The sequence below is a fragment of the Xenopus tropicalis genome, chromosome 3 (assembly GCF_000004195.4).
Source record: "Xenopus tropicalis strain Nigerian chromosome 3, UCB_Xtro_10.0, whole genome shotgun sequence".
NCBI classification, from domain to species: domain Eukaryota; kingdom Metazoa; phylum Chordata; class Amphibia; order Anura; family Pipidae; genus Xenopus; species Xenopus tropicalis.
This window is the reverse complement of record NC_030679.2, coordinates 110,868,345-110,895,070: the sequence shown is the minus strand read 5'-3', so window position 1 is coordinate 110,895,070 and position 26,726 is coordinate 110,868,345. Positions and strand designations below refer to the sequence as shown.

Here is a 26,726-nt window from a genome sequence, read left to right as displayed (position 1 = left end):
CAGCAATGTATCTTTATGCCTTTACCTTACCAGAATTTGACCATGCATGAAAATACATTTTAGAAGGACAATTTGTGTGCATCCTTAGGGAAAGATTTATCAGAGTTCAAATTCAAGTTTTTAAAACTTAGAAATCTGAATAACAGTTTCTGAAACTCTGGATTTATTATGTTAAATACTCAAATGTAAAAGTTTGAAAAATGGTAACTTATTTATAATGGTACAGTACATACACTTAGTTCTAAGACTGGAGAGGTGCTATCATTCTAAAAGCTTTAAAACCTTATACATATAATTGGATGTCCCATTGCTAACATAGAAATAAACTGCTTTTAGCCATCGGTGGACAAGATTGTATAATGTACATACATACAATAATTTACTACTACCCCTAGACATTCTGTATATAATAAAATGTATGGTGTTATTGCCATTTCACACACATTACATTATTAGCAGGGTGTCTGTTACATACCACTGGCACGAAGCTAAAGTGCACTTACAGTAATTATAACCTGGATGTCCCATTTGTGAAATATATTTAACTTGTATTTGTTTACTCCAAATATGATCTTGATGTTTCCCAATATTTTTTCCCAGAGAAATATAAAAAGTCTGCTTTACCCATCATAGATCTTTATGTTGTATCCACATGGGGTTTCTCCTTATAGTGTGAACATTTTGTGAAATGAGTAAAAATTGCATCTTAACATCTCAAAGGAAATCATAATGTAGCTTTGTGTGATATATTTGTGACACTATGTAATTTGTTAGGGGTGGTTGGGATAGTAATTGATGTTCAGTATCCAAAGTTGCTATACTGTATATCATATCATTGTCGCGGTTTTGTTGCATAATAAATCATACAAAATATGTTTCTTTCTGCGACAAAATCATATTTTGGTTTTAAAAAAATCCCAAACCCAAAAAATTGAATGTTAGTATATAGTGATGAGTGAATTTTTTTAACAGGCATGGATTTGCAGCAAATTTCCACATTTCGCCATTGGTGAATTGTTTAGTGAAAGTTTTGCGAAAATTAGCAGCAGAAAAATTTGTTGTGCGTCAAAATAGACACAGTCGCATAAAAAAAAGACGCGGCTGACGAAAAAAAAAAAAAGACATGGGTGACGAAAAAAAGATGCAGGCGACAAAAAAGACATGATATTTCTTGCCGTTTTGCAAATTGTCTTGTTGTTTTGCGAATTTCACGTTGATGTGAAACAGCACAGATTCGCTCATCACTATTAGTAAATGCCCACCTAAGTAACACATTTTTGAACTGACATTAGTATATCAATCTAGTAATCACATATTCTACATGTATGTATTACCATAATGAGGCAACTTTTTGTACACATATAAATGTACACAAGGTGAGTTGGAATTCCTAATTCAAATAAAGCACAGCTGAAGAAGGTGATTCCTTGATTGTTACTAGTGACCCATTTTTATTGGTTGTTGCCCACCCAAAAGCAGCTTTTTTGCATTATTAGAAAATGTAATTCTATACAATTTTCCAATATACATTAAACATTTTTAAAGGTTGTAAAATTAATTACAATTATTCTTGCTATTGAAACAATATTTGTATAACCCTTTCACTTTTCTGTTTCTCATAATGGACCAGAATTCATATCCTCCTTATTAATGAGTTGATTTTTGCTACATAATTTTAGGAGCAACCAAGGAGATATTGCTCTCAATAGTAATTACACTTCCAAATAACTGTAAAAAAAACTGAGAATGTTTCATGAATATATTTTGGATAGTTCCTTCGAATTATATTTTTTTATTATGCAACAATGTTTTGGGTAGAAATCCTTTTTAAATTGTGATGCTGCTGAAGCATTCTTATCCTTAGAAACAATCTATAGGGGAAAATCTTAAGTCAAGGGCAGTTTTTACACTGTATGCGTCAATGCATTCTCTGAATAATGATGTTTGACTTTAATTATAGTGTTTCAGAACCAAAATTAGAGATCAATAAAAGCTATTTACAAGGGCTCAACTTGGGCTGCACAGATACAAAACTTGTCAGACTTTCAATTGCTTCATGCAAAATATTTTTTCCTTTCCATCTGGTGCAGGACAGAAGTAATAACGTTTCTCTTATCTTGTAGCAACATTGGCTTTTTTAGATGTGACCTTTATATTCTCACATGTCCCTTTCCCTGTTGCCTTATGATGTGATGTAGAAGATTGCAAAGCTAATCCAATGCAGTTTTAACAGATGGGGGTTTGTTGGAAAAAAAATCTAAAATTCATGAGCATATCACAGACATCAAGGCGGCTAATCCAACGGTGTAAAAGGTTGGATTGTGCGATTTCATTGTGTATAGTGTATATAAATTTCTGTTTCAAAACATTATGACAAATTGCTTTTGAACAAAAAAGTGGCATCTGAAAGCAGTGCTTTTTTTATATTACAATTTTTTTTTTACATAGAAACAATGTAAAAATATATCTTAAGGAACATGCAGTGAATAAAGGACATGCAGTGTCATAGCTAGAGATCCCCTAAAAAAATATTGGTACCTGCCTGCTAAAATACACCTAAGCAGCCAAAACGACCACAAGAGTTTTCTAACCACACATATTCTTCAAGCTTTGCATTTGGCTTTGTGCATTGTACCCTTTACACTGCAATATATTTTGCACCTTTGTTGGAAAAATCTCACTTCCAAGTCCCTGCGCTCCTGCGACAATTTCCACCTATTTTGACCAGTATCTGCACCAATTTTCTTAGGGAAAGGATTAAATATGGAAGCCATAAATACTTTGTACAGATATGCAAAACAACAAAATGATTATAAATATAGTATTATGTATGTCACTTAGCAAAAGGCCAAATCCAGTCAGAAAAACACAGACTGAGGAACACTACCCACACTTTTGTCAAACTTAAGGAGCCAGAATACAAAATAAGCAGTAATTATGTTTACAGTCTTAGAAAAACAAACCAAATGGAGAAAGTCACGACGTTCTATTGTTTCCCCTATGCATTTTATTTCTCGTTATTTTCGTTTTTGAGCTAGGTGATAGCTTTTATTGAAGTTTCACTCCACATTCTGCCCTTTAGCATGACGATTATCTTCTCTATAGGCACAAGGTTGCAGAACTATCAATCATAAAAGGATGTTTTTGTACGGTAATGCAAAGGATGTATAAAACCCTTGACAGATAAATCGTTACAGATCCACATATGCAGTCACCAATCCTCACTTTGTATAAAAGGTTTTCACATGAATGATTTATTTAAACCTAACCACCAAACCATTAAGTAGACAGAAAGTTGAGTATCATTGCTCTCTCTTTTGGTTGTTCAATTTGTTTTAGACAACAATTTACCACAGTTTACCCAACATTACTTAAACAAGATTTTAATTGATTTCTTTTTACTTAAGGCAGGAAATGGCATTTTTCTACAACCCACGCTTAAATTCGCAGGGGGAAATGGTTCTGGAAGCAGCCGGCCTCAGCAGCTGTTTTATCACACAAAAGGGAAGGCATCTCTTACTTCTTAACATGGAAAGTCTACTGAGGATGGACAAAAACACACAATAACAGTTGTTGTATTCTCAGAGGCTATTTAGATTTATTTAGGTAGAATTTAAATTGTTGCAGCCCTATTAACTTGATGTAAAAAGGTAAACTGTGTTCAGCTCCTGTGTTGTGCAGTATAAACAGAATGAGTGTAAGAGGATATATCTCATTTCTAAGTTCTCTATCAAATGGCAAAGTATGTCACGTTATTGATTTCACTATGTAAAATATCAATGAGTTATTTGCAGTGTTCCTGTACAATGATACCATACTGAGGGACAGTAGATGATAGGTGCTACGGTCTCTGTACTGATATTTCATTCTATGTTCTGGTTGTCTGTTTATTTATCAATATATTGAAGATACAGAGTATACCATCAATATATTGAAGATACAGAGTATACCCTTGGACGTATGATATGTCATTGCACAGAAATTTTACACAAATGCAACCAATGTAGCCTACAAAGAGGGCATCGCAGTGCTGGTCCAGCTTGTCAGAGATTCAGCTTGTTAAACATATGTACAAATATACTTATACACTGATAAAGTGCATCATTTTGCATGTAACTGATGCAGTGATGGTGCTTGCTAGAGATGAGCAAACTTTTTGCCCTGTTCAATTTTGCAGCAAAAACCATGGCAAAAATGTTACCAAGTCAGCTTTAGAATGTTACCATGTATTCAGTCATTACATAAACCAATGAGATCAGAGCCTACCATAGCCCCCCCCCCCCCCCCCTCATTATTTATCTAAGGAGCTATCCAGTTGCCGTGGTGCTGTAATTTTGCTTTGCATCTTGGTGAAATTTCACAAATTTTTCAGCAGTTTCTCCAATTTTTAGGTAAAGTAAAAAACTAGCTAGACAATGCTGTAAACATATTATTATTGGTTGCATTTGTACCTTTTCTACTACATTCTAAAAAAAAAAAAAATATATATATATATATATATACACACAATGAAAATGGTCTGCACTCCAAATATGAGAAACATGGATATTTCGAGCGCGGACCAATTTCATTGTATGTATTACATTCTTTTGGTTCTGGGCACCCATTTTTAAGGAAATGTAGCTTTCACATTATTTTTTTATTAATTTTTTATTACTATATATAATACTAGATTAACTTTTAGATACAGTGCATAGGCTTAGGCTTACAGTATATGCAGTTATATTGTATATCACATAAATTGCCCAGAATGACTACACTTTATAACCCAGGCATAGCCCTGTGACCCTGAGAAAACTGCAGGGTAAATTAACTTAAATACAGAATACATATTCCTATCTCATATTAGTGGGAAACTGTAGAATTAATTATTACAGTTTTATTTATAGCTAATCACCTATAAGCTGTTTTTGCTAAGATATGTTAATTTTCTGCAACACTGCTCTTTTTGAAAACTGAATTTACTTTATAATATAAAAACTGTTTTTCTTTTGAGTTTAATGGTTTTGAGTTGGATTTTAACAAGTACACCACTCTCCACTTACAGTCAAAAACAATGTTTTAGATAACAAACTGACAAAAAAAACTGTTATTTTTACAGTCAACCAAGATAATATTAAAACCTGACCGTTAACAACTGATTAATTAATTATCATGTGAAAATCCTTGTTTGTGCTCTATTTTAACTGTCGATTCTACCTCCTCCTTAGCTATAACAACCAGGGCCTTGGTGAAGTCTACATGCAAAATAAGGCCAAACATTAGCCAAGTCTTTTACAACTAATTTTCTTGATCTTTTCTGTAATGTTCAGATCAAATCATGATGTCATATAAAATGAAAACCTGTCCCAGTGACTGGATCGTATTTTCACACCCCAGAGAGTTCCAGCTAACACTTGTCTGATTAAGTACAGTAGAATCATTGTGATTGGATTTTGGAGGTTGCATTTTCATTATAAGTTTTACATATGTTCCTACCACTGAGGTAGGGGAAAGGTTTTCCAGACTGATCAGCAAGTCCAGTAGTTTTAGACCAGTGATCCCCAACCAGTGACTCGTAAGCAACATGTTCTTCACCAAGCTCTTGGATGTTGCTCTCAGTGCCCCCAAACCAGGTAGTTCCTGAATTCCTGACTTGGTTGCAAGTTTTGGTTGAATAAAAACAAGATGTACTACCAAATAAAGCATCCTGTAAGCTGATAGTGTGAATAGAGGCTGCCTAATAGCCAATCTTAGCCCTTATTTGGCACCTCCATGAACTTGTATGATGCTTGTGTTGCTCTCCAAGTCTTTTTACATTGGACTGTGGCTCATGAGTAAGAAAGGTTGGGGATTGCTGTTTTAGACTTATATCTACTAAATACTTCAGATCACTACTATTGTAAGCTGACCATCTAATACAGTGTTGGCTGAACATTAACACCAGTACTTCATTAACCTTTGTGCCTTTACTTAAATTCTAAATAATTTGAGATGAAGCAAATGAAAATTGATGGTGTCCTGATATGGAACTAATGTACCCAGTTTTATATTTCTTCTATAAAAGAACTTTTCTCTCAAGAACATAATAACTCAAAATTATCAGGCTCTGATTAATAAAGGCCTTTATTGCTAAGGATAATTAATGCATGGATCTGGCATGAATTAATTACTGGTTATTACAACAGCAATAAAATCTTAACTGCAACTCTAATGAACTACAAGATAGTTTTCTGTAAAAACGTGTGCTGTCTTCTTTTTGGTTTGGCAATTTTGTACCCAAAGTTAAGCTTTTGCATTCAAAGTACCTATCAATATGGAAAGTGTCCCTTTTGAATAATTAGAAACATAATTACCTTAGAATCTTCTCCCCAATGACTAAATAATACATTATGGTTATGTAATTACAAGTGCATTTACTACATCTGCATGCATCATTTACTGATCTGCTGTTTGAAAGCAAACAACTGATTGGTTGCTATGGGTTACTAGACCTTGTCAATGTTTGGCAATTACAACACCCCAAATAGTGTATCTTTCCTCACTCATTGAAAAGTCTCAATGCCATACTTCTAATCAGTTTAAGAATCCTCACATTTTTTATTCTATTCCTCAAGTCCTATAAGACTATACAAATTTTAGCAAATATTTTTTTTTAAAAAAGATGTTCAGTGGCATGTAGAGTACAGAATATATGAAATATACAAGTTCATAGATAAAACGCAAGTAAATCCATACCGAGAAGTGAAATTATACATGACTGGGACAAGTAAATGTATATAAAACAATTTCTACACAAATAAGTGCAAGTCAGCATAAGTCATCTTTATTGGCCACATTACACCAAATTGTGTTTAATTTTTTTGATGCAATTGACCACACATAAAATGCAGTTTTGGAATTGGATATTCTAGTTTACAATTCACATTCCCTTTAAGGCAGCCGTACATTGAATCTGTATCTACACAAATAAGATACAATTGGAGATTGCATTCTGGAATTCAGAAAAGGGGATACATCGACTCTCTTTAAGGCACTAGCTTGTTCAAAACTGATTTTGTTCTTATTATTAAGCTAATTTTCTGTCTAACTTGAGCTTAACTTAGGCAAAATTACCCAATAGGTCCATTTCTATTAGTTCTAGAAGAGATGTATTGTACGTGCATGATTAAATCTGCTTTTTTTGTAACAAAAATGATTTTTTGCCTTTATCCTGCTGAGTAACAATGTGGCACAATCTGTATTTTCTGTTTGAATCTACTGATAATTTCAGTGAAAGAAAAAGATCAGAGTTGTGCTTTGAGCTGTTTTTTGTCCTAAGTTCTGTGTATTCTTTTTTCTTTTTTAAAGTTAAATTTTATTCAATTAAAAAAAATAGAAAAGAAAGAGGAGAAAGTACAGAACTGCACAGAGCTCCCAAAGGTAAGTTGCTAAGGTTGCTGTGTATCCTAGTCAATGTCTGTCTTCTAGTTAATGTCTGTCCCTCCTAATTTTGCTGACTATTTTTTAATGCGTCCTTCCTTGAGGCTGATTTAGGACCCCCGTTTTTTAATGATTGGTTCATATTTAAAAATGATTTTCCCTATTACTACAGATCTGTAGTAAGGTAGTGAAACGCTTCACAGAATATCCAAGCCACCATACCATACAAAATGTTGTGTGTGCTCAAGTGCATTGAATATCAGTCTGAAAATATAAAGAGCTACCATAATTTTGTGTAAGTAAAGCAGATATGGTCAAATCAACTAAAGTTGGCCATACATTTAAACATACGCTTGTTCAGCTGGGTAACTGAAATTGTCTTTTGCCTGATTTGACCACCAAAAGACCAGACCAAACTGACCTTAACATTCAGCCCTTGGGCCAACAGGCAAATCATGTGGTGAAACTGTGCAGAACTGTCACCTTTTAACCACATACATGATGCTCAGCCAGCCATGATACTGGCCTTGGGGTAAAATCAGATATTAATAAATGGTTGATATATTAATAAATGGTTTATATATGAACCATAAAGGGCCACAGAGAGTCTAGTTGATTGCACCTTTATAATTCTGACTAAAATAATTATACAACCAATACTGCACATGATTCCAGGACGGTTACATGAAAGCTGCAACATACTCCCTCTTTATTCTTGTAGACATTAGTAATTGCAACTGTGATCTGTTTCTAAGATATCTGTGGGTTGATTAACAAAATCATTCTTATGTAATTCACAAAATGCTATGATTGGCATCAGAGCTTATTCCATTAACTCAAACAGATAATAAAGATATTAACATGTTGCCTGGAGCATAACAATAATGACAAAGGGTGCAGTGGTGCATAAGACAAACTTGGGGGAGGGAGATTTCTAATGTACAATATCATTAACTATACAGTATATATCTAAGATGTGGGGTCCTGGGAAGTATCTGGCATGTTAGAAAGGATCAGTACCAGGTTCAGAAAGGGTCAGTGTGAGTGTGCTGTTACTCCTTATCCAGTTAGCAAAAAACATATAGAATACAGGTGCACTGGGATTAGGACTGAATTCGATTCAGATGTAATATGTCAGCTTTGAGTATGAAATTGCTTTTCTGATATGGCTGTTGATCCTTTATTATGTGCATGATTTCGGCAGATGTGACAAAATATGGTGTGAAAATGACCCATAGTCAGAGACAAGTTACTATAGCAACATGACATGGGTCAGTAAGTTTGTAGTGCTTAGATATTATCTAACTCGGTGGCACATTGTCAGGGAAATGCAGTCTTCAAAAGCACTCTAAAAACAGCACATAGCTAAACCCCTGGCAAATAACCAGATACAAGCCCATAGATTTCCTTATAAAATGATACTGCATTGCATATAACGTATCCCTAAGGGAACATTTCTGTGGATAGATATAAAATACAGGTATTGGCAGGAAGAGATATATAAAACAATTAACTGGCATGTACCTAAATGAAAACTTTGTTGACAATCCCTTGATTTTACATTATCTTTATATAATAGCTCAGTAAACCATATTAGCATTGGTCATTCTGCACAGGGTGCATTATTTATCTGAATATTTGTATTTGAGACATGAAACAGCCATGACTGCTCTAAGGAGGAAATCTCATCCAAATAGAACAGAATCATGAAAGATTACAGAACATTGCTTTATAGAGCTAAGGCAAAGTATACATCAGACATGTGATTATGCTTATATTACAAAATACATATACAATATGATTTGTTTTTTTGAAATCCTTAACTGGTGAGTGTAATAGCCTTAAAAGCTTGGGGACACACTAATCTGTGTAGGTTAAATGACTTTTCTATTGTGTACAGTTCTGTACAGATAGCTCTCTTATAATTACTGTACAGATAACTCTCCTATAATTTCTGCTATCCCTGGAGAATGTATATTGAATAAGTATGCCTGATTTGGTACACTGCAAGTATTCGTTAGGCATGGGGATACCATTAAACCAGGCTACATGATGAGATTAGTAGCAAATGACAGCCCCAACCACAAGATCTCTGCAGCCTAGTGGAACAGAATGTTGACCATGGTTGAACAATCTGAGGCCACATGTGGGACATGCCTGTGTTTGATTATCTTTAATTTATGTGTATGTTCCTGATTTCTTCCTTTGAAAACTGACTACATACCCATGTCAAGGTTATTTAATTAACAAAAACCTCCCTCTTTCTAACTAAATCAACCGCATAATATTTTCCTATGTATTTAAACTGCACTTGATTGCACTCATTACATTACTTAGGCTGTATAAGGTCTAAACTAAAGGCTAGCCATGTTCCAGACAACCACCAGAGAATATAAACAGTAAGAACAAGATGTGAGCACATTCACAGCATTGTCTTTTAATTCTCCAGCAGTTTTATTTTACATCATTTAAATTCTGGCAATGTAAAATGAATGATACTTTTAATACAAGGTGCCTGTCATTTATTTATTAGCTCGAACTATGTGTGCTACAGCTTCAGATGTATGCATTATAAATCAGCTGGACTCCCAGACATTAAAAATGTATCCAGCTCATAATGTATTATGCCAAGAACATATTTATTAATGCTAAAGGTTTTCATTTCTTCTTTTTCTCAGTGGTCTTACAAAACCTGCAAGCTTTCTATGAGAAATTCACTTGCCTGTTTAACCCTAGTGATAATCTAAAGGTCATTGTTTGAATGAGAGCATGTAAGTATGTAAAACTGGATCTAGTTTCATATGATATCAAACTGATGCCTAGTTGTGACACTGCATACTGTATGTATTAACTAAGGCATGTAGCATTACAAGTGAGGCAAAGACTAGAATAAGCTAATTGTGAAACATAGCAGGGACCATCGGAAAGGCTTGGCACTCTAACTCCACCTTCTCCCCCTTTCTGTTAATGTTAACCATTCTTCATCTTCATTGCCTTCTCCATAAACACCATTCACATGTGTATAATTAAGTCAGAGAATCCATCTATTGTTCCTGTTCCAATAACAGGATATGTTTTGGTTAAAATGCTGCCCATTCCACATGCCAGCCATGTTTTATTTGCAATATCTTATTTGTCTACTTTGCTACATTTGGTTGACAAGTAATTGGTTTGTTGATACACTAACATCAGAGGATAGATGTCACACAAACATCTTTTCACTATTGAACACCAGTGACAGTTTCAGGGGGGCTTTCATTTCAGGATATGTAGCAGCCCCACTCTAGCTAGCACTCCTGATCCTAATGCCCAACACACAGGGATCATTTGCACATGGACAGTAACTCATAGCAACCAATGAGTGATTGGCTACCTTCAGCTGCAGGTAGAACAATAAATTCAACAATTTTATTGGTTGCCATTGGTTACTGCCCATAGGCAAATTTGCCCAGTGTTGATAAATGGCCCCCACTAAGTACACAATTACTAATGTTCAGATTTTTTTGCACTAAAAGACATGGGAAAAAAGTTGCTACTTTTCAAAGTTTTATTTGAAAAAACTGCAACAATTCTGAATTTAAAAGAAAAACTTTATCTAAAACCTGTTGAGATCATGTAGAAATCAATGGTAGATGTCTCTTCCCTTCCCTGGAATATCTTTTTTTGCTTTGAATCTGCCTTTTGTGTGACAATACCAAAACGGTTATCGTCGAAAAAGCCGATGTTTATGGGTACTCTCTTAAGTGCCCAATGTCCTTATTCTGTTATGCTTCTTCATTATTTCACCCTTATACTATTTTGTGTAGTTATTTCTCTGCTGATTTGTTTTTGTACAGAAAGTATCTGTAGAAGATTAAGAACTTAATGTAATTTTACTGATGCCCCTAAGGGTGACTGAGCCAGAACTATTCCATTTTTTTTATACTGGTTCTAATCAGAGAATATTTGCCATATTTGATTATATTAAGAATAAAATGTGATAGATCTCATCTTTGAACTGAATAGTGGAGTTATTGTCCCCAGTGAGATATTTTCTTCTCAATCTCGTGCCCATTTAAGTACTGAAAACCAGCTTACACCCAAAATTATAGCAATTTATAATATTTTATGGAAGTATCCAATGGCCTGACTTGGTTAACTCATTTGTAAAGACCCTTTAATGTTTGTATTATGGGTTAGTACTGTAAGGTTAAACCATTGGAAATTTTAGCACATAGAAAAGAATAGCGTACAAAGGCTGATCATGCAAAAAGTAGCAAATTCACAGTATGCAGAACAGCAGAGCAATGAATTATAATATTGCACTAAGCTATGACAGGAAAAAGATGTTATAAAGAATATAAATTATACTTTCCCTTTAAGAGTGAGTAGCTACAGAAACACATTAAAAAAATGTCTACAAATTGTTTCTTCTCAATATCAACACACAGACATTAGCATCGAGAAAACCGCTTTCAATATTTCATCTGTGACTCTATTATGCTGAACTAAGTGGAAAAAATAGGAATCCGTCATCATCTGCCATAAGCAATTTTGGTTAGTTTATTGAAGCTAGGAATCTATATCATGCCAATGTCCTATTAATAGTGTATTAAGCATTTGCTTTCTCTAACTGTAATTTAGCAACACTTATTGACGTGCCTCTCTCTTTTATAACAAGCTAGCAGGACAGTGGAATAGCCAATGGAATGAAGACATGGCTGTGTACAGTTATTGTTTCTCTGTGAATTAACCTACAGCAATGCTGTTGTTTTTACTAAATGAATGTTACAATTTGTAAATAATACAATACAAAGGGGCACATTTACTAACCCACGAACGGGCCGAATGCGTCCGATTGCGTTTTTTTCGTAATGATCGGTAATTTTGCGATTTTTTTTCGGCGTCTTTACGATTTTTGCGTAAAAACGCGAGTTTTTTGGCATGTTTACGATTTTTGCGTAAAAACGTGAGTTTTTCGTAGCCATTACGAAAGTTGCGCAAAGTCGCGATTTTTTCGTAGCGTTAAAACTTGCGCGAAACGTCGCGCCTTTTAAGTGTTAACGCTACGAAAAAATCGCGACTTTGCGCAACTTTCGTAAAGACGCCGAAAAAACTCGTGGTTTTACGCAAAAATCGTAAAGACGCGGAAAAACTCGCCTTTTTACGCAAAAAACGTAAAGACGCCGAAAAAAACGCAAAAAATACGAAAAAGTCGCAAAATGTTCATTTCCAATCGGAATTTTTCCAATTCGGATTCGAAATCGTGTCTTAGTAAATCAGCCCCAAAGTGTAGGGATGTAGAGACTTTTTTGAGCCTAGTACAAAGAACTGCCTGAAAGTGCCAGAGCCCAAAAACACTTTAGTGTGTCAGTTCTATAACAAGTTTAATCCTGTTTGCTTGGGCTATTAAAATTACCCTGTAAAGCATTGACCACAAAGTCAAAACTCATAGCAATCTAAATTTTGAATTGGATCCATATTAATATTCATTCATGTACTGATGTTCCTATTGGGTGCAACAAATCTTATGTCTCTGAAATAATGAGTGCAGATAATTTCTAATTTTCTTTAGTTAGAAGCTGTAAAAACCATACAACAATACAACATTCTTAACTAAGTTATTCCTCACACAGGGTTAGCACAAAATATCCTTGACAATTAATATCCCTAAGACTGCACTAAGAAAACTGGATGCAAAAACATTTAGTTCTCTTATGATTCTGTAGTTATTTAGCCAATCCACTGCTGGTATTTTCTGGGTATATCTGTGGCATTAAGAAATGAGTAGTGTCCTTTTACTTTGTTGTCTACTTAAAGCAAAAAATTCCAAGCCCTTGTGTTTTCTTGAAGAACATATAATGCCCTTAAGTCAGATACCTAATTTGTATCTGTATAGATACTTGATTTGGATGCAGAGACTGAACATAGAACTAAATGTTATAAAGAAAAGTTACCATTTTGAAACTACAGTTACAGAGATTTGGACAGCTTTTCTCTGTTGAGCAATGGTTGCATTATGTAAATTTGAATTGGTTATTTGTAATAAGTGCAACATATGTAGGCACTGAAAGCTTTAGGAATGTTATAAGTTTTCAATTCTAGAAGGCCATGAAAACATGAGTATTTTAATATGCTATCTACAAAGTAAGAAAAACATCTTTAAACATGATGTGGCTAAATGTAATACTTACATGTGTCTGGCTTGTGGCAGTTGTGGCCTTGTCGGAAATACTGAGGATTTTCAATAACTGGAATACGGGTCATACCAATGACAACAGTATCTGGTCCAGCATCTAGAGATGAGGGTGTAGTAATGCCATGGTTGATATGATGAAGAGGACTTGCAGAATCTTCTTCCCCACTTATCACTGCCACAGGCCCTGAACAATGACAGAGTTGAATATTATTGAATAAATAAAACTAATAAGTTGGGCTGTGAAAATTGAAATATATCAATGTAAAAGCACTGGTTGGTCACAATGCATTTCTCTTTTAAGACTGGTCTAATACACATCATTTATAGGATAACTGTCTTAAAATGCCTTTTAGCAGTGCCACAGTACAAATTGCAACACATGAACTTGTATGTGAGAAGGATATAAATATGACCTAGGACAAACAACACCTGTTTGGCACAGTCTCTACTGTTTATCTGAACTGTTCTGAATCGGAGTCAGGTTTCTATGAATAACACATGGCCACGTTACAATTATAATAAAGTCAGAGTTAAAGGTGAGAGTGGAGATGAATTGGCAGACACCCCTAATTACACATTGCAGGTCCTAGTGTCCACTGGCTGCACCATTGAATTCATAGAATTCCTGGAACTCAGAGTTTTGTTAGCATAGTGTTCTAACTACCCCCATAACAATTACCTTATGTGAGCTACTCACAGGGTTACATTCCTTTCCTATGAAATTATTTCATGTATTTATCTTTTTTGAAAAGAAATTGAATCGTTTGCCATATTCAGCTTTGCCCAGTCACAGCTAAACCATCTCAGAGATACCACTTGATGATGATGTTGGATAAAGCAAGGGAAATCCATTAGATGGACATCGGTCTGTTCATAAAGGTATTAATTTTTACTGTTTGCAAACCATCAACGTATAGACCAAACTCTATAATACCTTAATAGAAATCTCATGAAATTTGTTTCTTTTAGATTAGGTTTAGGCGGGATGCACTTGATGAACTTATGTTATGTGAGATTTTCTTGCTATGATTTTTTATGCAGTGCCATATAATGAAACGTTTCATACTGGGAATGAACAAGATGTTTTCTGCAATAAAGACGTATAGTCTGTTTGATGCCTGCTTACTGACTAGAGATATCAGAAGTGTCAGGATCCAGCATTCCATTATATTTAGTCATGTTATATCATACAGCATATGTTTGAAACCAAAAGGAAAATTGGCAGTTCTGGTACTGATTGTCAGTAAATTTAATCCATATGAGATAAAGAACCATGTGTTAGCAGGTAGCGATGAGCGAAATATTTCGACTGGCATGGATTCACCCCAAATTTCCACATATCGTGATAAATTGTTTCGAGAAACAGGCACAAAAATTTGCCATGGAAAAATTCACCAAGCATAAAAAAAATTGTTTTGCCTCAAGTAAGGATTGATTATATCTTAGCTGTAATCAAGTACAAGTTACTGTTTTATTATTACAGAGAAAAGGGAATCATGTTTAAAAATTAGAATAATTTACTTATAATGGAGCCTATGGGAGATGACCTTCCCATAATTCGTAACTTACTGGATAATGGGTTTCCAGATAACGGATCCCATACCTGTATTAGAAAAAGTATCTGTTACAACACAAAAACACTTTTTATTGTCTAGGTCTTTTTTTTTTTTTTTAAATCTTTCACATAATTTCCCTATAACACTACACCAGATAGTAATAAGGAAACAAAAAGACAAGTGACCCTTACTACACCTATCCACTGGGAATAGGATGATTTCATTGTGGTAACAAAACTCCCTGATTTTGTATAATATGCTGGACAAACAAGACATACCTTTGTTACTGAATATTCATTGCTTTCCCTTCCACCTGCTAATACTTATGTGAGAGAATCTGTAAGCCAGCAGAGTGATGGGCTAATTGGAATATTGGCTCTGTGGCCTAGTTTTCATGGCACTGAATTGAGTCTGTCTGTAGTGTGCTGTTTCTTTCGATTACTTTCTAACACAGAGAAAGGCTCTGATTGCAAATGTGCATCAATAATTTATCTGCAGAGAAAATTAATAAAAAAAAGCAAGCCTTGAAAATATCATACCGTGATACTGAAATGTTCTCAAAACGAAGTTGCTTTAATCATTGTTAGCATTGTTTCACTGAAAATCTGGAAAAACTCCTTGAGGCTTATTAGGATGATAAAATCTTGGTCTACGTTTTAGGCACATCTCACCAAGGAGAATAATGTTACTGATATTCTGTGCATTACATATCAGATGTCCTGTAATACACTTAGACAAAACTGTCAGTCACTGGTGAGTTTTATTGGGGGTACTTAGGTTTCAAACCCAGTTCATACACTTAGCTTTTTTGTTTTCCTATTTTTTCTGATGGTAACACTGCCAAATAGAATTGTTTGCATGTATCGACAAAAGGAGCATACAGTACGCAGCACTTTATTATTCAGATAATTACAGGGAAGCAACACAGATGAATGTATGGTACCCGTGTACTGACGATGTTGTGTTTTACAAAGGCCCAGGCCTAGGGTAGCATGAATGTAGGGGTAGCGTGCCACCCAGCCGCACTTCAACTTTGCTCACATACAGAGCACTGGGGTCTAGGTGCTCCTGTACCCAGTGCTCCGTGTGTGAGACAAATGGATGTGCTTCTGCATGATCCTGGGGAGGGGGCGAGAGAGTGAGAGGGGTGCCTGACAGGGGGTGGCCTCTAGGCGGCCATTGATCAAATTTGGTGCTGGTTTTATACATATATTAATGGAGATATCTGTTAATGCATTCAATTTCAGCTCTAAATATATTTATAAAGATTTTTGTGAAGCTGCGGCTTATTTACAGGAACAGATAGATACCTTTAACACAAGTTCTATAATGCTTTTTAATGAATCAGTCTGAGCTGACCTTGCTCCTTATGTACAGGTGGAGAAGGCAGAGTGAAATAACACAGGTGTCATCAAGTTTAATACAGACGTGTCAAACTGAAATTATCCATGTTTAGAAAACACTTTTATTTCACAATTTATAAAAAATAGAGTGGTACAGACCCATTAAGGCTCATTTACATCCACATCCAAGTGGATTGGGCAGCTTTCACTTTTTCCCTCAGTCAGTCGCGCCTAAAATCACTTTCATTAAAAGTACTTGCATCAAAAATGCTCTTCGCACTTCCATATAGTTGAGCTCAGTCCCCCTCAGTTTTTCCTGTCTTATGTTCCAAATCAAGCACTGCATAATGACCCATGGGAACCCTGGAGCTACCACCACCTCCTGACCAGGCGGCAGCTGTAGGGATTCATCAGCACATTGCATCAATAGGTGCAGCACATTTCAACCAAAAGGATTGGATGCACAAAAGGATAGAATCACTCACATTCCAAACACAGGGGGCTATGCACTCACATTTCATCCCAAACCAGACAAAATTGCTTGAAAGTCTACCTGGCTTATTTTCCCATATTTAAGACATAAGTGATGTCTGTGCCCAATTCTTCTGGTACAAGTGTGCAGTGCCTACTGACACTGGGCATAAGGAGAACCCTTGAGCTACCACCTGGTCAGAAGGTGACGGTAGACCCAGGGTTCCCCTGTGTCAAAAGGCACAGCAGTACTGGAACTGAAGCAAGGAAGAACTGAGTGTCAATTTTGATTTAAGTACCTATAATGAAAGTAGTTTTATCCACAACTGACTGCAGGGAAATAGCGGGGGCCGCAACTGCCCTTGGGGATGTACATGAGTCCTCATATGTGATGATCAGTCAGCAGAGTAATCAACTCAGATGCATGGAAGAAAAGCAATAACCCATGGAACACCCTCTCTTCACACACACACTCCTCTCCTCCCATGGAAATAAAATTGTTGCCAGCGTGTTTCATGGGTCAAATCTGTCTTTGTCAGGGTTTAAAGAGCTGTATACAGGCAAACTTAACTCTAACACTCTGCGAAGCATGCAGGGCAAGGAACCAGAAGTGGCACTGAAAGGGCAAGGGCTGAACACTCCCAGGGGGCTGGAGAGGAACACTGACCATGGCTGAAGCTTTGTTTAAAATAGAGGTATACATGCCAGTATAATCTGTAAACTGTTTAAACCTAGATGAAGTTGGATTTGTCCAACAAAACACATTGGTAATACATTACACCTGGTCTGAGGGGGTGTAAAATAATGGTGGTATTTTCTGCTTCAGTCTGACATAAAATAAATTACACACATTTTACATATTCTGAGCAGCTTTTTGGTATGCATTGTGCCAGTCAGTTTTCTGCAATTAAAAATGATAGAATTATTCCATGCCAAAGAGCTACAATGAATCTTTGGAAATATACCAACAATAAGCAAACATTTCACACTGCTTAATACAGTAAAAACGGTCCTAAATTGCAAAGTATACATACAGTATATCACACAACTATATACTGTACATTGCTGCCAATCCCTGCTTCTATTGGTTAAATAAGATTATATTTCCTATTCCAATACTATCTCAAATTGGCAACACTTTCCCATTCAGTCACCAGTATATTCTAGTACAAAGCCCAAAGAGGATAAAGTGTTGAATAAATTCTGAGATCATGCATCATTGTTATTTGTATTTATAAAACACCATCATCTCCCACAGTGATTTAGATATTAAGGGAATCCAGACAAAAGACTTATCAATTTACACCTACAAACAATGACATCTTACAGAAGCAGATGCACAATGAGAGTTTGCATAATGTTAAAGGCAATAGGGGGAGGGCCCTGCACAAAAGAGCTTACTGTCTAAAGGAATGCTTATTAAAATACCAAGCAAAACATATTAGCAGTCACATATTCAAAAATTGTTTCTTGGGTGGCAACCACTGAAAACTGGAGACATGCCAAATAAATTCTCTCATCTGGGGAGGCAATTTACTCCCATTCTTGAATCATTGCGGCTCAGTGAGCAAAGAACATACAATTGACATCTGTCAAGTCTGACTACTCATATTATATTTTTGTAGAACAACACACACACACGGAATGTGTTCACTTTCTTTATTAAGTCTAACCTCAATCTACCTGCATACAGTATTGTCAGAGAAGTTTTTCATTTTATGCGTCATCCATATAATTCATCCATATCCTACAGATATACTGCTGGGTTTGTGGTTGTTTTACTGCCAGGGAAGGGGAATAAAATCTCAGCAAGTGTCTGGTACTGATAAGTACCATTCTTATGTGACTCATTTCAGAACCTTATATCCCAGTTGCTAACCACTCAACTGCTCACTGATGCAAAAAGAATAAAATAGCAGACGAATATGCAATAGTTAGAGAAACATGTCTCGGATGTCTTGCTGTAGATGTCATGACAGCACAACAACAATACAGATTAATACAATGTCCTGTGGTTTACAGTGCACACAATTTTCGTTGCAAACTCAACAGGAGAGTGAATTTTATGGATGTAAATAAATAAAGAGGCAAAGAGCTTATGAACTAATCCATGTCAGTATAATTGATTGGCAAGAAACAGAACAACCATGGGTCTAAAACGGAGGTGTCAAAATGTTTTTTTTGTAGACAGCCCAGGATGTATTGTGTTTTTTCCATTATTTAACTCATGTGCACTTTGCCAAGTGACTAAACATGGTTGTGCCAGAAGTAGGCATTCAACTGACTGTGTATGCGCAGGACATACATTGTCGACTACAAATAATAACCAACCTTTGTTAGATGCTCTTAGATGCTCTCAACCTTTCTCAGATGCTCAATCAGTAAAAAAACTTGTGGTAGCAGTTGTTTTTTCCCAACTACATAATAACGGTTATATAATCTTGCTATTTCATTACATATCATGGCTCTATTAATAGGGCAGAGTTAGTACAGAGGCAGCCCATGCAAGTCGCTGAGACCCCATAAATACAACTCTATGTAAAAAAAAAAAAGTTGGGACATTGTGTAAAATGTAAATTAAAAGAAAATGGGATGTTTTGCATATTAGTTAAACCCTATATTTAGCTGCACATAGTACAAAGAAAACATATCAAGTTTTGAAACTGGAGACCAATTGTTGAAGTTTTGAAAATGAAATGTTTGATAAAATACACACCACAGGTATGCGGGTACACATCGCTGAACATGTAAGATCTTTTCTGGTTGAAGCAAATGATGCATCATGCCAAGTATCAGTTTTGAAGTGCAACATAACTCAGAGTGGCCACTGCAAGGTTTTTATGTATATGTCTATATACAGCTGGGTATGTACATTGGAGATATACTTACTAGAACCTTTCTGTTCACAGGCAAGTGTTTGCAAACAGTGCGTGGGTAGCACCAGACTTTTTGGACTGCATTTTGGGAGACAGGGCCCCCTTACGCCCTGCAGCATGGTTTAAAATGGTGTTATTTTAAGCATTATAGGTATTTAATAAACATGCTTTTACTTTTTATGATATGATTTCAACTGGATTACTAACTATTTAGGTTGATTCAGGTTCGATTTGATTTAGTACTTAGTTGAAGACACCCACCTGGTTCGAATGATAGGCATAATGATTGACTATATAAACTGTGCTTCTTTTTTTTGCTATGTTGGGAAGGCAGCAGTGTTACTGTATTAAATTTATTGCTATATATAGCAAAGAACTGTGTTCGCAGAAAATGGATTTTGGAAGTATTCCTAAGCTCATGAAGTGATTTCCACTACATAATCATGTCTGTTTTTAATGCAGTGCCATCTGGTGGCCCAAAGATCACAGCCATCCAATATTGAATTTCAGCCTAGTCCCTTGTATATGGAGATTTCTCTAGATTCTCTGAATCTTTTTAATTATATTAAGTATTGTAAATGATAAAATCCCCAAATTCTTTGCAATTTTACATTGAGTAACATTATTGATAAATAGTTGCAAATTTGCCCATGCAAGTGATTCACAGAGCACTTCTCCCCATATTTAATTCTAAGAGACTCTTTTCTGGGATTATCTATTTTTATATCCAATCATGTTACTGACCTATTGCCAATTGGTGAGATGTTCCACTCTGTGGTTTTTTTAAGCATCACACAACTTTCTCAGTTTTCTGTTCAATGACTGTTAAAAAGTGTTTTAACATCAAATTCAAAAAGTGCAAATCTTTCTTAGGAAACAATAAAATGATTACCTTTCAACATTCAGTATATTGTTTGTGTTCTATTTGCAATTTAATAAAGGATTTAAATGATTTGCAAATCATCTCATTCTCTTTTAATATAAATTTACAAGCCCAACTGTTTTGGAAATGTTGGGGGTTGTACAGTACAGGTATCGGACCCCTTATCCGGAAACCCGTTATCCAGAAAGCTCCGAATTACGGAAAGCCTGTCTCCCATAGACTCCATTATAAGCAAATAATTCAGAATTTTAATAGGGATTTCCTTTTTCTATGTAGAAATAAAACCGTTCCTTGTAATTGATCCCAACTAAGATATAAATAATCCTTATTGAATGCAAAACAATCCTATTGGGGTTAATTAATGTTTTTTTGATTTTTTAGTAGACTTAAGGTATTGAGATCCAAATTACGGAAAGACCCCTTATCCGGAATACCCTTGGTCCCGAGCATTCTGGATAATGGGTCCTATACCTGTATATCCAAAAATCAAAAATGTTTTTTTTTACCTTCTCAAATATTTTCTTTCACATTTTCAGTATACAAGCAGTATGCTAACCCTTTGTAAACTGCTGGGGGTCCCAAACTGCAACTTTATGTCATACTTCAGGATACTAGAGGCAGTGCTCACTCTAATATATTATTTCAATAAATTAATCTGTTGCTCCGATGAAGCTCAGTAGCTTCATTCACATCCAGTGTTTGGTCTAGAGTATTCTATTTACACTCTTAAAGTCAGGCAATGAAAGATAAATAAGGCTGCAATCGACTAAAATAGTGGCAAAATAGTCAAGATAAACCTTGCATTCAAAAGGCAGAAAAAGTAGAAAAATACAATAATCTGTGTATAGTGTCATTGAACTGATAATACCTGGGATTTGATGACACATATGCAAGGGGTTTATGATCATTTCTTTATGACATGTTATAATTTCCATAGGAAAAGTGTTCGGTAAATGCCAGAGAAAATGTTTTACAGTTCATTACAATATAACATTTCACTTTGCAGAAGCATAGCATACAAACAATCAAAGCCACTTTTTAATTTGTACAGTGAAATCTTTCTTTTATGTGACGTTTCTCCTAACAATTGATATTTTCTCTCTAATGCCATTCAGTCTGTACTTCTCCAGTCTAGCAATTCTCCTTTCTTCATTCTGTATCGATTCAACAAAAATGTGTCTTGTTGATGGACAACCTCAAGAGCATGTGCTGCTGACATAACTAGCCCGTGCTGATCATGGCATGACCTGTACTTCAGTGTGTTAAAGGAAAACAATTCTGGAGAAAAATGAATGTGCTCCAATAATATAAAGTTGTTCCTTATAGTATTTCTATCTCTTTTGTTTCTCTTAAATTACTATTATATTCAAAAAGGGCTGTTATGTGTCTCATTTCTCAAACTTGGGATGGTTTATTGATTGTCACTTTATTTGCCCCGATGGCTCATATTTGTTGGCTACCCCCACATATTTTCAATGTAATGCTGAAACAACATTATGCAAGATTGTATTACTCCAACAAGAATGAAGACTTCAATTATTTACTTATGACCAAAGAATAACATTTTAGCTTCCTAATAAAGATTGGCATTTTTGTACAGTCGATAAGCAGTGATTCTAATCACACTGTGGATTTGTTTGATACAGATCCCCACCAAGGAGTATAAGAAGGCAAAAAGATGTGTCATGATGATCATAAAACCTCTAGGTGGGGGTAGAAGGGAATTCTGTCTTTAAATAGACTAGTTTTAGTGGTCCTTGTAGTGAAAATAATATTTTATAAAAATATACTTATAAATATTTTAATGTTTTTGTGCTTTTATGTATCTATCTATCTATCTATCTATCTATCTATCTATATATATATATATATATATATATATATATATATATATCAGTATGAGAATGTGAATGTAAAAATAAAGTACATTTTGGGTTTAGATGGGAAACATTATATAGTAGTAAGGTATTAGCACAGATGGCTTTCCCTGGTCCAGTAAACCATTGAAAGCCATCAGCAGTTAGCAGATTGTTAAGAATTAAATCTCTAGACAAAACATGAAACAAGTTTTGCACAAATAACCTAATGCTTCCTTATTACCTAGAAGAAGATCAACCATTCAAACTCTGAAATAGTTTGGTGCTATATAATTAACGATCCAATGATGAGTGCAGTCACTAGGGATAGTTTATCCAAAATTAGATAAGCAGCAGTCAGTCTAGAACCTCACTCATTAACAGTGCTGCTAGTGTTTCCAGTGCAGTTCTGAAGCAGCAATTATTATCATCATCGTGTATCTACAAACAAGTCAACATATTCCATATTGCTGTACACCAGAAGGGTGCATACATAAAATATACAAATTACATACACAAATACTGACTAACACAGGAGGTAAAGTTTTTAGTGGCAGCTTGTTGGTGCACACTAAACTACTGAGTGCTAGATTGTATGTTGATTGGCTTTCAGTGCAATATAGTCAACTGGTCACTGAAATCCTTGAAAAACATATTCCAGGCCATGAAGTGCTACCCATATTATCTCCTCTATAATATGCTTCTTGGGATGGATTACTCTGAATGACATTTCATGCTAATCTGATCCAATCTCCTTTATTAGCTAAGGGTACCCAGGTGCTCAGCAATCAAATATGGCTTTCAGTATATAATGTTTTCATACTGTCTTGCTTTATTTAGTTTGGGGGGGGGGGAGGGCTTAACAGCATTGCACTCTTCTAACAGCAGCATGAAAAAGATCTTTAGAATTTGGATAAGAATCTCCCTTTAAGAATTCAGCAATCTTGTGAAATGGATATTACATATATTAGATCTCTTATATGGAAATCTAGAAAGCTCTAAATTACAGGAAGGTCATCTCCCACAGAGTCCATTTTTAGCAAATATATCAATTTGTTTTATAATTTGTTCTTTTTCTCTGTAACGATAAAACAATACCTTGCATGTCATCCATATTAAGATAGCATAAATCCATACTGGTGACAAAACAAATCAGGGAGGTTTATTTAATGTTTAAATGTTTTTTAGTACACTAAAGTATGGAGATACCCAAACCCAGGTCCCAAGCAATGCAGATACCTGTATAATGTTATTTGGAAAAAGTTGGAATATTTCATATTTTTACTTTTCCTTGTCATTTTTTAAGGAAAGGTGGTATGTATATATTACACCTTACTCAGGACTATAAATTGCAGTGTCTGACAAATACTGGTTCCAAAATGAATATGTATAAAAAGGCACTTGAAAGGGTGTTCATAAATAAGTAACATCTACACATTTCCATCTCACTTCAACATCTCATCACAAGCTCTTATGTAGCCTTGTATTGAAATATATTGTAGATATTCTTTTAATCATGTTTGAAAAGATGAGATCTTTATTCACTGATGTACTACTACAAAATATGTTACAAATTATTAAACCCTTTAAATCTTCTCCAGCGTGGCAATTTCCTAGAATGTCAGTAAATATTTAATAGGCAGCGTGCTTTGGTTAGTTCATGTCTCAGTGCATCAAGGCAACCAACCAAGAACATTTCACTGTAGGTGGTGTACCCATAGGTTTAGCTGACCTTTAGGACAGACAGTCCCCAACAAGAAAATATTTGTTGATTTGTCAATTGTTAATCAATGTGCAAGTACACACAGGCTATAGGAAGACTTGGCAGGAAGTTTGGCTTATTTATCCGTCCTGTCAGTCTGACATTCTGACTCTCTAACAAGTTTAGAAGAAATATATGGGATTCTTTCATGATGAATTCATTCTACCATTTAAAATGTTATTCTTACCAAAAGCAGTAATAGTTTTTTTAATATTCCTGTGTAGGCAGCTATCTCAGTTCATTGTGCCTGATCCTGTGCTTTTCAGAAAGAGCCAGCACTTGCAACTGCTTTCAGATAAGCTACTCAATGTAACTGGACGGGTCATGGTCAGACTTGGGTGATTTTGTTTTATGAATGCTAGTCTCATATCTACCACTAGGTGGGGCATGGGAGCATTTTAAGCAATCCAGGTGTTAGGGAGCTGCTATCTGGTTACCTGCCCATTGTTCCTCTGATAGGCTGCTGGGAATAAGGGGGGGTGATATCATTCCAGCTTTTAGTGCAATAGTAGAGAGTGACAAGTGACTAACGTTTATCAAGTCACATGGCTGAGGACACCTGGGAAAGTAAGTATATGTCTAGCAACACATCAAACTTCAATATTAACTATAAAAAATCTGTTTGATCTTTTGAAAAATGGATTTCAGTGCAGAATTCTGCTGGGGGAGTGCTATGCACTGATGCATGTTATTATAACTTTAAATGAAAAAACTAATATAAACTAATAGAACAATTGTTTAGTGTCGCAGTGTCATTGTTTAAAGGTCTGTATAGTAGCTCTTTTTGCAATTATAGGCTAAAAGGTTTTTTAGAAGGATTGCTTTAAATGCAAAGATATATCCATTCTTTATAAAAGCAATTAGTATGTGTATTTAAATCAGCTATACTACTTACATGTCAGTAAAGCTAAAGGGGCAGTGACCAATTGGCACCATTTACATGTTCATCTGCTAGTTACCGAGAACCTTGGTCCTCACTATTTTTAGTATTGTATTATGTTCATAAATTAGTGAAACCTGCCAGTTTTATTCCCAGTTGCCCAAGAAATAACACATTCAGTTGATACATGACCGCCTAACAGCTTCATCTTTCATCTTTTTTTTCCCTAATTTTTTTATTACTAATGATTTGGCATTTCAGTGTGAATAAACAGATGGCTAATAATCAGTTGTTAGCTATCCTAATGGATTTGGCTTTAATTTTTAAACACTGACAGACCCCTCAGGAATACTTGGACACCATGGAAGTCCCTAGGTCCCAGAGTCAATGAAGTCAGGTGTTTCCTTTATTGTAAGTCATGATTCCAGGGTTAGATGCCTTGGTCCCGAAGGACCATAAGTAGCTCTTTGATATACATCATGAATACTATATCTAAGATAATAAAACTGTATCTGATTTAAGGGATTAGAACTCCATAGCACACATTAAGTAGAATGTATGAAAACAGCTTGCTCAAAGACCAGGCTCACTGCTTGGCCAGATCCCATACCTGTATTGCTAACTGCTTAGGGAACCACCTTGCATCTACTACATCCATCTAAGCTCTTAGATTTAGGATATTATTGAGTGTTCTTCTCAGGTTTTCACTATCTTTATTGTAAGGAACTTCCTTTTCCTGTATTACCAATATCTTCCTTAATAAAAACAGACTTCTACATATTTAATATTTATGTTTGCATTTGCTTCTTTGCAGGGTTTGGATGGAGTAATTGCCTTTTCAAACACATCCGCAATACTCCTCTGGCACACAAGAGAGTAGATTTGCAGTGTTTCAGGCAAAAAGATGAAATCATTTTTTTCCACTCTGCTTAATCCCTAATACACTAATTAGATTTCCGTCAGTTCCTTTGCACTTTGTAAGTTGCAGTCTTTCTAACACGTGCCAACGAATCTGCAAGGATCATTGCCGAAGCCTCTGCCAATGGCGTGCCGCCAGTAACAGGGCAGACAATCTCTGCCAACTACTTAAGCCTTTCTGAAAGGTAAGCAATCTAAAAAGCGTGTTATATAAAAGGCAAAAGCAAAGATGTTAACCTCTCTGTTGCCACAAAGGTATCAACATGGTTACGCCATTGCCTTTCTGAGAGTATTTAAGTAAGGACTAAATTATCATTGCTCAGTAATTTATATTATTATTGGGTAATAATGCTGTTTTGCCAGTGTAATTCTAATAGGATTTAAAGTTCATTTGGCCTGTATATTCTGCTTTCAACATTTCTCTGTGTACTTACAAAGACCCCAAAATGTTACATTACTTTTTCTAAATAATTACACACCATCTGTTTAACGCTTTTCATTAATTATTTGCTTCACAAAGGATACTTATTTTGTGCAACAGTCTCATATGTGTTAAGTGCTTGTTGAATTCAAATAGTGGTATCTACCTAGTGCAGCACTGC

The 26,726-nt window shown here is 35.4% G+C and overlaps 1 protein-coding gene across 4 annotated transcripts in view; it reads right to left on the bottom strand.

The window, feature by feature from the left end:
• Positions 1 to 26,726, bottom strand: part of ntrk3 (neurotrophic receptor tyrosine kinase 3) — a 347,933-nt gene that overhangs the window by 84,271 nt on the left and 236,936 nt on the right. For all 4 annotated transcript variants that reach the window (XM_031899231.1, XM_004912649.4, XM_031899232.1 and 1 more), the window contains one exon: positions 13,575 to 13,763. In XM_031899231.1, the coding sequence (XP_031755091.1) occupies positions 13,575 to 13,763 (189 nt within the window). The remainder of the gene's footprint in view (positions 1 to 13,574; positions 13,764 to 26,726) is intronic.